The sequence below is a fragment of the Capsicum annuum genome, chromosome 9, assembly GCF_002878395.1.
Source record: "Capsicum annuum cultivar UCD-10X-F1 chromosome 9, UCD10Xv1.1, whole genome shotgun sequence".
Lineage (NCBI taxonomy): Eukaryota > Viridiplantae > Streptophyta > Magnoliopsida > Solanales > Solanaceae > Capsicum > Capsicum annuum.
The window spans coordinates 155807888-155822867 of record NC_061119.1 but is presented as its reverse complement, the minus strand read 5'-3'; the positions used below and the strand labels follow the sequence as shown (position 1 = coordinate 155822867).

Below are 14980 nucleotides of genomic sequence, written 5' to 3'. Positions count from 1 at the left end.
ATGAATTCTCCCTTCTAATAATTTTTCATGTTTTTCTTTCATTGAAAATTGAAAGTTTTGATCAAAAAATTGAATGAAAAAAAGCATATTATCGCCGAATAAAGTATCCAGAAGAATCAAAGGTATATCTCCTCTCCGTTTTAATTCACTTCCTATCAAGTGTTGAATATTTTTTGTATGTAGGACGTGATATTTTTAACCTCGCTCATTTTTACTTTCTTTCAGATTTCGAAGTTGTATATGTTTTCTCATATTTTAGTACGATTTCATGTAGATTTAATTTATATCTAAATATATAGAAATTTTTATCATCAATACATAACTTCCAAATAAAAAAAAATACTTTTACATGATAGAAAAAAAATTAAAGAGATTCAAAAAGAGATAGGATCAAAAGAGTCGAACTAGAATATTTATAGTATTATCATGAAATATAAACTATAAACTATAGTTACAGTTAGTTTTTAAAAATTTAAAATGCACTAATATATACAAAAAATTTATTTAAATTTATTTTAAATTAATTTTTTTTTAAATATGTATAAGTGGAGAAAGAAATTATAGATAAAGTCAAATCGATTATAGTAGCATGTTACATGTCAAAATAGTTATCCATATCTATAATCTATAATCTATATCTATATCTATATTATATTAAAAGTGTGAAGGACCTTAGAAATATCGTTTGAACTTTTGATATTCATTAAAAGTATTTGTTTTAGACAAAATCATCTTTTCACTATTTTTTATAATATTTAAGAGTTAAAAATTAATTAAATATATTTATGGTAAAATATTTCTTTATTAGAAGTAATCAGAATTAATAACAATTAATATTTTTTCATTAGTTTAAGAATTCTAAATCAACTAAATTTGAATTTAAGAAGATTAAAAAATCTAGAAATAGATATAAAAGCATTAGAATAAGAAAAATTTAATAACTACCAAATTTTCAAATTTTAAAATAAGTAATAAGAATGTAATCACTGATTATATAAAGATTTAACTTTAAAAATAAGGAAAAACTCTAAATATAGAAGCAAATAAGAAAAATAACTATACCACATATATGATTCAAATTGATGTGTCTCTCTTAGCCTTTGGCAGCATGGGAAAGAGATACTGCATGACAAAAGTAAAAGTGATAATGTAAAATATATATGTGCTTACACTAAAACATATGTTTATGTTTACATTATTATATTAAAGTGTGAAAGATCTTGTAAAGTGATTTAAACTTTGACACTTTATTAAAAATCTCCGCAATAGATAAAATCATTTAATTTTAAATAATCAAACGTGTGTGTATATATATATATATATATATAAAACTCCAGCTTTGAGATTTTAGTTATTAATTTTTCTAGTTTCTCTGAGTCTTGCTACACTGTTACTGTTGTCGTCAATAACACACATTTGTTCTTCTCTATAATGCCTATATAATTTTGCTTGTGACGAAAAAATTCGAATATATAAAAGAATACCTAGACCTTATGAAAAAAATAATAATAGATGAAGAATATTATTGGTACCTAAACTCTAGCCTTAGTAGATTTAAAATGTATGCGGAGTATAATAAATAAAAGAGTTGACAGTTATAAATCCTCTATAAGTAATTCAGCAGAAATAAAAAATATTACAGCTAGAATAAAAATGAATAAGCTAGAAATCAAAATGAATAAAATTGAAAAACAAAAAGAAGAAGTTACTTAAGAAGAAGAACAAATGAGTACTTCGTTTCAAGGAACGTTGAGTCAATATATATGGTATATATATATATATATAGTAGTGCCATAATTTAAGCAATTGAATAACTAATTTTACAACTAAAGAATATAATAGATTCTTTTCCGAATGTTGAATGTGGATGGTCATATCGTCAGATATCTATGAAAGAAAGGGCATCATTTCCCTCTTAAATTTGTCCGTTCAATTTACTTTAACACTTTAACTTAATATATGTTTATTTGCACTCCTTAACATTTTTAAAGTGTATTAATTTCACCTCTCGAGACTGAATATCACTCTCACAACGGAGAGTGCACTACACTCGCACTACATCATTGCCACATCAATTTCATGTCATTGTCACGTAAAAAATTACTATTTTATTTTAAATAAAAACCCGCATAATATATATATAAATAAATACCAAAAAATCCCACCACCCCATTTTTCTTTCTTCATCAAACCCATCCACCCTCCTCCCCCATCCCCTCACCCCCACCCCGCATGCCCTTTTTTCTATCTTCTTCTTCTTCGTCAAACCCCAACCCCCAGCCCCCGCCCCTGCCCCAGCCCTCATCCCACTCTTGCAAACACAAAAAATACTCCCCTCCCACTATTCTTTCTTCTTCAAAACCATCCCAATTTTTCTTCCTGCAATTCAATTGATGACAATGACCATGAATTTATAGTCTTGATAAATTTTTGCAATGTAAAAAATTAAATTGGTTATAATTTTTCTTTCTTTTTTTCAATAATGAATTGAAAAAGTGTATTAAAATTTATAATTTTTTTTTCTACTTTTATTTCTTTTTTGAAGTGTAATTGATGAAGTGTATTTCTTTCTACATATTTTTTCCTTTTCTTTCTACATTTTGGGACTGAAATGCCGCTGCTACCCAATCACTCCCATCTCTTCTCTCCTCTTCGCCCACCGCTACGCCGTCATAAACGGCCTAGATTCAAGACAACATTCTCCGTTTTGAAAACCTCCCAACCTGGTAATATTCAAAACTAGAGTTTTTTTTACTGAATTAATTGTCAGTTTTATAACTACTACTCATTTGCGATTTTTTTCTTCTTCTTGCACCAATAATCAGTAGTTGAAAACTCAAATTTAAAGCTTTTCTGAAAGAATTATGCGTTTTATAACCACCCATTTGAGAAATAATTGTTTCTTGATTTGAGATTTTTGTGTTTAGACAAAAAATAAGTGTTGAGATTATTGAAGAGGAAATTGAAGTCATTTTTGAGGAAGCAAATGGAAGTGGGAAGCTGTGGTGTGAATGAGAGGTAACGGGACGGTAAGTTATAGAAGTGGGATCATCTCATTTTTTCAAAAAAGGACGCGTTTTTTTTTAAATTTCACGATAGCATTAGGGATGAAATTAATACACTTTAAAGATATTAAAAAGGTAAATAAATATATGTTAAATTAAAGTGGTAAAGTAGATTGATCGGACAAGTTCTCAAGAAAATGATGTCTTTACTCTATCTATGAGGACAATCAATGAAAATTTAATTAGATACATGTAATTTTATATATTTTGAATTGATTAGTTAAAAATATTCTAATCTGCTTGTTCTGTCATAACTAGGAATTTTCTCATTTAAGTATACTTGCCATGTGGGAAAATATGTTGTGATAGAAACAAACCAACATTGGGGATTGTTTTCCCTTGTGATTTTCTGAAATAAAATTAACGTATTTAGAAATTACTATAAAGTCAAAACAGTTAACACTTCAAAATATTTAATAAGTCTTTGAAAAAATTATGATCGATTCAAAGAAAATATTCTTTGTTTGTCTATAGAATTACTAAGACAAACAAATTAACACGAAAGAAGTATTTAATATTCTCGACAAAATTAAACTTTCTTTATTAGCTGCTTGTTACGGTCTATCTTCCTCTGGTTTGCCATAAAATATATAATGCTTTTTGTTAATTTAGAGCCCGTTTGGATAGACTAAAAAAAAACGGCTGAAAAAAAATTCTTTAAAAATGCTTTTGAAAATGCTGAATTTATTTTAAAAATAAACAGTTAAGTGTTTGGATAAAAGTGGTGAAATTGAAAAAAAGTTATTGATGTGTTTGGTAAATATGCTTTTAAGCACTTTTTTTTTTTTTTAAATCAAAATGACTGAAATACTCTTATAGCTGTTAATAATATATAGAGTTGATTATTATTAATTTTTATTGGTAAAATGATTCAAATTTAAATTAATATATATTTTAATATATATATACTAAAAAAATATTTTTATGAATTACTATTAATTTGTGTGCTAAAAAAATATATTTTTTAAAAGTTTAAGTGTTGAATGTTTGTGTTTGAAAAAAATAGTTATATATTAAAAAATTATTTATTTCTTCATGGTTACGTTAAGAATTCGTATCATTAAGGTGCAATTTACGACACTTTCATTTTCTTATTAAACCAGACTTGTTGCTTTTAACCTTCGAGGATAATATTAATATATATGTCGAGCTTATCATTAAGCAAAATATATATGTTACTAATCATTATAATTACATTAATAGATAAATAGTTTCATACAAAAGAGGTACTAATATGGCTAGAGTTAAGTTCGCCATAAATACAAAAAGTGAAAATATTCAATCAATACAAGCATTAAGCATTACAAATATCAAGTGAAACTCATTTTAACCTCGACTTGATTTTCAAATATTTATTTTCAACTTCAATTTTACGTACTCTTGTTTTCCCAACTTCAATGAATATTCTCCAAACCACTATTTAAAAACTAAATGGCAAAAAAGTGTTTAATTTATAGCAATATAGTATATGTTAATTTGAAGTCGAGAAACATGATAAGTGATCAATGAGTGTAACTGATAATTATATTACTTGTACTTTTTCAAACTAGTATAATTCAACCTTAAGATCCACAACTCAAAATTTCATTATTGTTATTATGACCAAATTAAATGTACGCACTGCTGTTTTTATTGAACTGTATGTATTCATGTGAGAAACCTTTTTTAACATAAGGCTAAAGTTTGGTTATTAATAGTGGTGAAGGAGAATTAGGGCTATAAGGGTAAAATTGAAATAAATAATAATTGCAAGGGACACAAAGGTAATTTAAATGATCAACTTAAATAGATTATAAGTTTCCGAAAAAAAAAAAACTATTATTTGCTACTTCTTGTTTTCGCTTAAAAAAAGTCAAAATCAACTTTTTTTTAAGCAATTATAAAAATTGTCAAACACCATTTTAAACAAAAAATAGCTTATAAGTTATTTTAACCAACTTATAAACTAATCCAAACACCCACTTAGACGGGTTATAGGTATCATGTTAATGCATTTCCTACGTCTACTACTGCAACTCTTGACGAGGAGCAAGAAATTAGAAATATACCCCAATGTTGTTTGGTAGGTGTGCAGATAATTTGACGAATCCCCCCAACTTTTACAGCATGATGATTTGTGAGCATGTGCCACTCCTAGCCTTATTGCCTTTATCTTTTCGTAATATTTAAAACATTTGTTAGTCCTAACTTACCTTACGTTGTTGATCAAAACCTACGGGCGTTATTAATTATGTTCAATTAAAAAACTAATGAGATAAAATATGAATTGATTGAAACAAGATAGAATAACACTAATGCCAAAAAAAAATTATGTACAAAAGTACGAAATTCAAAATCAAAAAGACATAAATCATCATTCACTCTCTTTGTGTTAATCCATTCGGTTTATAATACGAAGTAATAATAACAGCAACAATAATTTGTAAAACCGCTCACATGATAAGCACCCGCCATCTCCAACATAAAATTTTGCATTCAAATCATTACTAAAGAAAAAAGATAGAAGCCTGTGTTAAAAAAAAAATCGTTTAATTAAAGGATAATTACGTCAAGACATTTCATTTGCACCATGTCAAAAAGTACCAATGCTTAAGATGGTGCTGGACATTGTTGGGTTCGAAATCGAGAGGACATCATGTGGAAACTTAAAGTTTGCATATTATGAGACGATAAATCAGACGACAAAGAAAATAATACTAAAAAGTATAAAACTATTATATATTTTGGCTAATTGACCTACATATTATAAAACCTATTTAAAAAAATACAAAAACTAATGAGAGAAAAAATCTCCCCCCAAAACTCTTAAACGACTACATTGTGAGTGTTATTGTGTAATGGTATGGTATGAGAAGAGGGTCTTCTATTGATATATATTCAAAACTTTTCCTTCAAGAAAAAAGTTAGCCAAATATGAAAAAGAATTATATTTTCCTATTACGAAAAATAAAAATAATTATGATTACTTTTATTTTCCTTCCAAGAAAAAATAAAACTTAATTTTGATAGAAAAATCAGAAAAAAATCCTAACAGACATGTGCGTACGTGAGCCACTTAGTGTCATTTTAGCTCATAGATCAGAATGTTATAAAGATGAGTATCCTCGCGCCGTTTAAATTAATGTTGAGATTCAACATTACTATTGAGTAGTACAATCTCGTTTAATTTTAGAGAAAAGACATTTTTTTTCCCTGAACTTGTGCTCCAAACTCATTTTAACACTAAAACATAACTTTCGTTTACTTACCCCCCCTAACATCATTAAAGTGTATTTATTTGACCCCTAAAGCTGACGTACAATTTTTTTAAAAAAGGAGTGCATTTATTTATTAAAAAAATTAATTTCAGTAATCTTATATTTAAAATATAATAAAAAATTTAAAAAAAATTAAAATTAAAATTAAAATAAAAAATGGACACTTTTTTCTTCTTTCTTCTTCAAATCATCATCAACAACAACACTCAAACCTCCATTAACAACCTCAAATTTTTTTCACTTTCCTCCATTAACAACACCACCCAAGATCAACACTTTCCTTTAATTTTTTTCACTTTTCTACATTAACAACACCACCCAAGAATAATACTTTCCTTTAATTTTTTTCACTTTCCTCCATTAACACCACCGCCCAAGAACAACACTTTCCTTTAATTTTTATTCACTTTCCTCCATTAACACCACCCAAGAACAAACATGAAAACACTATTAAATAATTTTCTTCATTGAACACCATCTCAACCTTCGATCCAACTCCCTCAAAATTTAGATAAAAATTAAATTAAATTGATGATTTTATTTTTGAATCACTTATCATCAATGAGATTTATTTTAATTTTTACTTTTGAATTTTTTTATTAATAAGACAATTTTAAAAAATTAATTTTAACTTGATGAAAGTATTTTTGTGTTTGAATAAGAAAGAAGAGGGTGAGGGAGGGGGCTGGAAGGGGAGAAAGAGCGGGAGGTGGGGTGGGGTGGGGGGCTGCAAGGGAAGAAGAGTAGGAGGGTTGTTGGAATGGAGAAAGAGATTGTTGGTGGGGGGGGGGGTGAATTTTTTATTATATATATATATATAAATAGTAAATATATATTTTTTGCTTTTTAAAAAAAATACATAAAAATAGTATGTGTGTGGGATTTTTTTTTAAATCCTAATTTCTTATGTGGCAATGACCTGACCCTGATGTGCACTGATTTGGCATTGACATGACGCGTGTGTAACTCACTCTCCGTTGTGAGAGTGGTATTCAGTTTTGAGGGGTGAAACAAATACACTTTAAAGATGTTAAGTAGGATAAATAAACAGAAGTTAAGTTTAAGTGTTAAAGTGAGTTTGGAGGACAAGTTCAGGGGGAAAAAGATGTATTTTCTCTTAATTTTATGTGTCTTAATTAATTTGATTGCTCACAAAATCTAAAAGGCATCATAAATTTTTTTGTCTTATTTGTGGTCTTAAGTAGCGGTGTTCATGGATAGGTTTGGGTTAGTTATTTTGGTCAAAAACCTAACCAAACTAATTTAGTTGGTTTTTAAATTTCTAAAATCAAACCAAACAAAAAAATAACCGTCGATTTGGTTCTTGTCGGTTTAGTTCAATTTGGTTCGGTTTATAACTTTAACTAATGATAAAAGTTGAAAATTAAAAAAAAAATCCAATCTAACATATGAGATGTTAACCGAGTGTTGTATCTCAACCGTGAAATTAAGATGTCAATTGAGTGTTATACTTCGGCAAAGTTATGAATAACACCATATAAATGCTTCTAAAAAAATATTTTAAAACTACATTTAACAAAATAATATGATAAACCCCCCAAAAGACGAACACATAAACTTCTTACTCAACAAGGTTAAAAAACTAATTAAAATTAATGATTGTCTATAGTCAAATGAATCTCAGCTATAAATTTCAATATACAACAAGATATTATTTTCACAATTAGTATGATTTGTCATTCAAAGTGCGAAATTCACTTAGAATCTCATAAGGTACTATTAACTAGATGAAGAAATGACTTAATGTGTTACGACTAAAGTTAAATTATGATTAAAATATAAGGTATAACAAATATTTATATTATATTCATGAATAATACATATATATATTGGTTCGATTTGGTTATTTTGTCAGTTATTTTAGAGTAAAACAAACCAAACCAGTATCGATTTTTTAAAATTCATACCAAACCGAACCAAATCTAACTAAATATCCATTTTTTTAATCGATTTGATTTGAATCGCGGTTCAATTTGGTTAAAACCAAATCATGAACGCCCCTTAAGTTAAAGGTGTGTATAATAATATCAATCAAGTGTTGTAATTTTAAACACATATCCATTCCATACGGTAGAATAAATATTTATTCTCTAGCAAAAAACAACATCATATCTGATATCTAACTCAAATCTCATCATCACCAAAAAGAGCAAAAATAAATATTTCTTATGTGTTGGCCTATGAAAAAGAATTAAGTAAACACACAAATTTGTTTTTTTTTTCTAATAGATTAAGCTTTTATATAAGTTGGTGGCGCAATTGAATATCAACAAATGGAAAGGCCACGGAAATTTCAATTTTGATACCTGGCTTGTTTTGGCCAAACCAAGCGTGCAAAAGGTTTTACTAGTGTCCACATCAGAGCTGCATTATAATTAACTACTCTAGTTAAGTCCTATATATAGGCAATATTCACTTCTTTGAGTGCCTCAATCTCATGTTCCATAATATTTGGAAGAAGCATCAAAAATCAGAAGGCATGAGCTCTAACGTTGTACCTGTTCCAAATGGAGAAAATATTACTATTTCTCAACATGACCAGAACATGCAGAAACTCAAAGTTTCCTTTATTAATATTGTCTCTTCTCTGAAGGAGAGAATTGGCAAATTGGATATGAAGAAAGTAATTCATAGCGTCAAAGTTGGTATTGCTTTAGTACTGGTATCACTTTTGTACCTGTTGGATCCTCTATTTCAGAAAGTTGGACAAAATGCCATGTGGGCCATTATGACTGTTGTAGTTGTTTTTGAGTTCTTCGCAGGTTTGTCGATCATTTCATTATTTTTGATAGTGTAAGAATTATTTAAAGTCCGGATATATAAGTTGAATTCATGTAATGATTAATGTCCCCACCTAGCAGGTGCTACACTAAGCAAAGGCGTAAACCGAGCGATTGGTACCATATTGGGAGGAGGATTGGGATGTTTGGCTGCAATCTTAGCTGACAAAAGTGGTGAAATTGGTGGCGCCTTAGTTGTTGGCATCTCTGTGATTATCATTGGTAAAACAATACTCTCAAGTCACCTAAATAATAACTACATGTAACTGTCAATAATAAATACTATAATTAGTAATCTGAAAAATAAAGTTGAAAACCTACAATAATAATAAAGGCATGTAAGGTTGCAGCAATGGTAATATAGTCAAATTTTTATTTTATAATGACGTGATTTAATTTGTTCGGATATCTTTTGGATGCTACAAAGAAATATTGTTATATTATATAAAAAAATGGTTATTATTAGTAAAATTGAATGTTATATAAAAGATGACTGATATAGAGAAATCTAATTGTATGATGAATAGGTGTTGGCGCAACATATACAAGGTCGATACCAAGTGTGAAGAAGAGATATGACTATGGAGTAATGATCTTCATATTAACATTCAGTTTGGTAGTGGTATCGGGTGTTCGAGCAGACAAAATAATGAAGTTGGCTGGAGAGAGACTGTCCAACATTGGCATGGGCTTTGCTGTATGCATATTTACAAGTTTCATATACCCCATTTGGGCTGGTGATGAACTTCATTCCTCCACTGCAACTAAGTTTGATAAACTTGCAACTTCTATCCAAGGTAATAATTAAGTTTAAATAAAAGATTTTATGTAAAGAAACATGCAAAAATCATAATCTTACCAATTTCCTTAAAATAAAATAAAGAGAGAAAAAAACAAATACAATGCTAAAACTCATGACAAAGTCTAATAAGTATTATTCTTTTGATAGTTTTTCTAATTGTTTCTTAATCATTGTGTTTAATGTATGCAATTATATTATCCTATTAGTATAGTTTTAACTTGTTGAACGTAGCCTGTTTGATTTTTCAAGTTATTAGTTCCATATTTATTATAAATAGTTATAATCATATTCAGTTAGACGCACGTGTACTTATTCAACAAAATTTAAATTTGTTATTAAATTTGTTTCTTATAAATTTCAGGATGCTTAGACGAATATTTCGAGATAGCCAATGATAAGGAAAAACAGCCAGCAATGGACATGAGTGGATGTAAATCAGTGCTGCACTCCAAGTCCAGTGATGAGTCATTGGTATAAAAATAGTTAACAATTACTCTACAAAAGCTACAATCATACTAGGAAATCCATTATATATGTTGGATATATTTTATTATTTTTATCATAATAATAGAAATGTGAAACAATTTCAGGCAAATTTTGCCAAGTGGGAACCTTGGCATGGAAAATTTGGATTCTCTTATTCATGGGAGAAGTATCTGATAATTGGAGAGGTTTTAAGAGAACTTGCAGCAATGGTCCTCTCATTCAAAGCATGTATTCAATCAGTTCGACAGGTAAAATTACTCCATGAATATAATTTCTTTTTCCTTTCAAATTACTAAAAATTTGTTTAGGAAAACCATGGTTAAAATTTAATTCAATTTTTACCATTAAAGGTAAAGTGACAATTTTACTAATATTTTGGGAGGAAATTAATTAAATACACCCTCTGGTCTCAAATATTACTAGTTGTTTTTACAAACTGAATTTAGTTCAAAATCATTTGATATTTAAAAAACAAATAAGCATTTTGTGGAGTATTTATTTAGTTTAGATATTGAAAGTATTGAAGCATTAAGTGAGACGTTTAATGGAGATAAAGGACTATTCATAAATAAACAAATGGTCTAATGATTAAGGCTACTAAATATTTTTTTTATTAGATGTGCAAAAATTTTAACAAGACAGATAATATGACCATATGTTTCTTGTTTCAAGCTAATCACATTTCTTGAAATTATACTCCATGTATTAACACAAAGTTTCATTTGCTATTGAAAAAAAAATGAATTTGTTATGAATTTCGTCACTATTTTGTCGCTTAATTACTCATAGCTAACCAAATTTATCTTCTATTGAGCAGCCGTCCCCAACAGAAAGAGAGAGCATAAGAGAGCCCTGCGAGAAGATAGGATTGTCACTAGCAACAATTTTGAAGGAACTTGGAGAGAGCATAAGGGACATGAAAATATATCGTGCCAAAATTTTGGTAACACAGTGTATAAGACGAGAGCTAATTAGCCTCCTCGTAAACTCGGAGAATAATTCGACTGATGAAACTACTCTTGGATTATCCAGCTTTATTTTTCAAATTTTAGAGATGGTGGACAAGGTTGAATTGTTGGCCAAAAAGGTGGAAGAACTTGGTGAAATTGCTCACTTTCAAAACAAGAAACTTGATGTTTGACTATGTAATGTGTCTGTTTACGTTGTATATACATACATATTTAATCCGTGTAAATAATTTTTTTACATTATCAAGTTATCCAAAAATATATAATCTTAAGGTTTCTTAAGATAAGCCTCCTTAAAATGTGAGATATGGTAGTATTGTAAAGAAGCCTCCTTACTACCTACTGCAAAGCTAAATATGATGTAATGGTGTCTTAAAACAGAATTTTTTTTTTTAATTATATACATTATTAATATAAAAATAATTTTTTTTAATAGAAAGTAGCATATTATAAAAAAATTACTTATTATATTGATGATGTATATAGCTCAAAAAGTCAAACTAGATCAAATAGAAATACGGGAAGTACGAAAATTGAAAAATGTTACTATATCGGTATATGCATTGGTTTGGAAGAATATATATTTTTAAGTCTTCCGCAGTGGAAAAGAAAATGTAGAAGAAAGAAAATGGTGCAATGTTTATAATGCTAGTGCATATTCCAACTGAATTTCTTGTCTTCCCTTAAAATGCGTACATAATAGCACCCTTGAACGAAAATATCCCGGCAAAACGTTGGCTCTTCTTCAGTGCTAAATCTCTTCAGTTTATTTATTACATTCTAAGAATCATGACAAGTGTCTCCATCTTAATCTAATGATTCAAATTTATTTTATTAACTAAAAGGGATTAACTATAGTAAACATTTCTCTTCGCACCTTACTTTAAAAAATCTTTCTTTTCTCCCAAATCACAAATCTTTCCAGAATATTCACCAACTTCGCAGTCGTTTGCTGCAATGAAAAAAAAATCATCTTTAATTTTCTTCCATTTCTTTGGATTCCCCCATTACTATTTTTTTTTCATTCTTCACATTTTAAAAATGCCTTTAGATCCTTTTCTTCTTCGTCATAGTTAATTTTGCCATTTCCACACATTCCTTCTCTTTGGCTCAGTTGTATCTGGAAAACAGATATAGAAGATTATATAGATTTTGCAAAATCCAACTTAACATGAATGAAAGTGAGGTACGAAGGAGGAGTTTCAAAAAAATCAAATTTGGGAGAAATCAAGACCGAGTCGTTCCATAAGAGTGACAAAAAAACCTATCACAAAATACCACTCCACATATAAATTGAAACTAAAGTTCCTGAGAAGAGAAGGTAAAAGCATCAATTGGAAAATAAATTCTGGGAAATGTCAATTAAAAATTGTGAGAGAAATTGCAAAGGCATCAATTGAAAAATTATCAATTACTATAGGTAAAATACTTTGAAGGCCCAATTGTCAATACCACAAACAAAGCCCAAAATCTATAGTTGCAAATGAATTTGAAGAAACTTATACTGGTAATGGTGAGATTGATTTTTGATGAGTTTTAAATAAGTGAAAAAATGGAGATGTTTAATTTAATGTAATGGCAGAGAAGAAAAGAAATCGTCACTTGGAGTGAGAGAAATATTTACCATGATTAAATTTCTTTAGTTAACCCAACAAATCTGAACCTTTAGATTAAGATGAGGACATTTGTTATAGTTTTAAAGGGATAATAGATAAACTGGAGAGATTTAGCACTGAAGGGAAGCCGTGCCCGAAATTTCAGTATCCATTGTTGGAGTTTTATTCCTTGTTTTAGTCAAAGATATTTTGGTCAGAAACTTTTTTGCATCAAAATAGTAGCTAAACGTTAATAAATTTTTAATATAGTGATTATTAGTATTTAATAACAGGTGTTAAAACTTAAAAGTGGCTATTTACCATATTTTTTAATAAAAAATTAAAAATTGAAATAAGAAAGGACATGGGCTGGCCATTTAAAAAAAATGACCCACAATTTGAAAATGTGGATAACTGTAGCCAGTCGGCCCAATTTAATTCTCCTTTTTAGCCATTTGGTCCAATCGGGCACATGTAGTCTCTATACTCAATTGATACACTTTAATACTACATTGATACACTTTTATACTATATTGATACACTTTTTTAAAAAAGAGAAAGAATATTTTGTGCAAGCACATACAATCCCTATACCCAATTGATACTTTTTTATACCACATTAATACATTTTTATACTGCATTGATATACTTGCAGTGTCCACATACTCAATTGATACTCTCTTATACTAAATTGATACATTTTTAAAATGCATGTAAAAACTATATAGAGTCGTATAAAATATGTATCTAAATAATAATTGTAGTTAAAAGTTATATAAAATGTGTATAAAAATGCTATAATTATTATATAGAATATGTATATATAGAGAGAAACTGTATCATTATGATATAAAAATATATATCTTTAACAATTGTATTATATTAAAAGTATATGGTATTTTATTTTATTGCATAAGTAAGTAAAATTAAACAACACAAAATAGTATTTTATTTTAATAATGTTGGTAAATGCAAAATAATCTGAAAAAAAATAAATTACTCGATTGTTTAAAAAGAATAAAAAAGAGTAGAATCTTTTTTTAAAAAAAGGAGCCAAAAAAAGCAACAACAAAAATTAAAAAAGAAAAGAAAAAAGAAGGCAAGAACGTTGCCTACAAAAATGAAACCAGTGAATATCTAAATATTGTCCACTAAAAGAAGGTTAGAAACTGGGGTATCTATTTCTTGATCATTCGGTTGGAATTACTTTCCACCGAGTGGCTATTTACCGAATTTTTAAATTTAGGTGCTAATTTTGTGAAATTATTTTAATTTTAGGTGTTATTTTTGTCCTTTTAGGGGAAAGGACATAGGCTGGCCATTTTGAAAAGAAATGACCCATAATTTGAAAATGTAGATAATTGGAATCAGTCGACCCAATTATTTTCCTTTTTTAGCCATTTGACTCAATTGGACACATGCAGTCTCTATACTCAATTGATACACTTTTATACCACATTGATACACTTTTATACTACATTGATACACTTTTTAAAAAAGAGGAAAGAAATTTTATGCAAGCACATGCAGTCCCTATACCCAATTGATACTCTTTTATACCACATTGATATATATTTATAACAAGAGAGAAGGAAAACCTATGCATACACATGCAATGTCCATATGCTCAATTGATGCTCTTTTTTTAATACTAGATTGATACACTTTTATACCACATCAATACAATATATATACCATCTAAATACACATTTTACAGAGGAAATCTGTGCAAGTATATATAATAATTGCAACTAAAGATTGTATAGAATGTATAGAAATTATGTAATTGTCATATAGAATGGGTATATAAACTGTAAAGTGATTGTACAAAATATATTTTTTATGGTGTATATAAATTATACTCCTATCATTGTTATATAAAAACATAAAAATAAAATAAATAGCATTATCAACTAGTTAGAAAAGAATAACTACAAACTTATATTTGATTGTTTAAACAATAAAGAGCAAATTTTTTTTCACTAAACCCGCAGGAAAAATGAAAC

At 28.2% G+C, this 14980-nt stretch overlaps 1 protein-coding gene across 1 annotated transcript; it reads left to right on the top strand.

The window, feature by feature from the left end:
- The first annotated feature begins 8779 nt into the window (after positions 1-8779).
- Positions 8780-11818, top strand: LOC107842073 (aluminum-activated malate transporter 13). Its single transcript, XM_016685866.2, has 6 exons — positions 8780-9105; positions 9205-9345; positions 9651-9920; positions 10287-10396; positions 10516-10659; positions 11229-11818. Exons 1-6 carry the CDS (start codon positions 8781-8783, stop codon positions 11550-11552), a joined length of 1314 nt encoding a protein of 437 aa, XP_016541352.2. The 5' UTR covers position 8780; the 3' UTR covers positions 11553-11818.
- Positions 11819-14980: the final 3162 nt, after the last annotated feature.

Excerpts from the sequence above, each read along its gene's own strand:
- LOC107842073 (XM_016685866.2), top strand. The coding sequence starts at position 8,781 with ATGTTCCATAATATTTGGAAGAAGCATCAAAAATCAGAAGGCATGAGC. Across the intron at positions 9,106-9,204 it reads TGTTTTTGAGTTCTTCGCAG|GTGCTACACTAAGCAAAGGC; the intron begins GTTTGTCGATCA and ends CCCACCTAGCAG. Across the intron at positions 10,660-11,228 it reads GTATTCAATCAGTTCGACAG|CCGTCCCCAACAGAAAGAGA; the intron begins GTAAAATTACTC and ends TCTATTGAGCAG.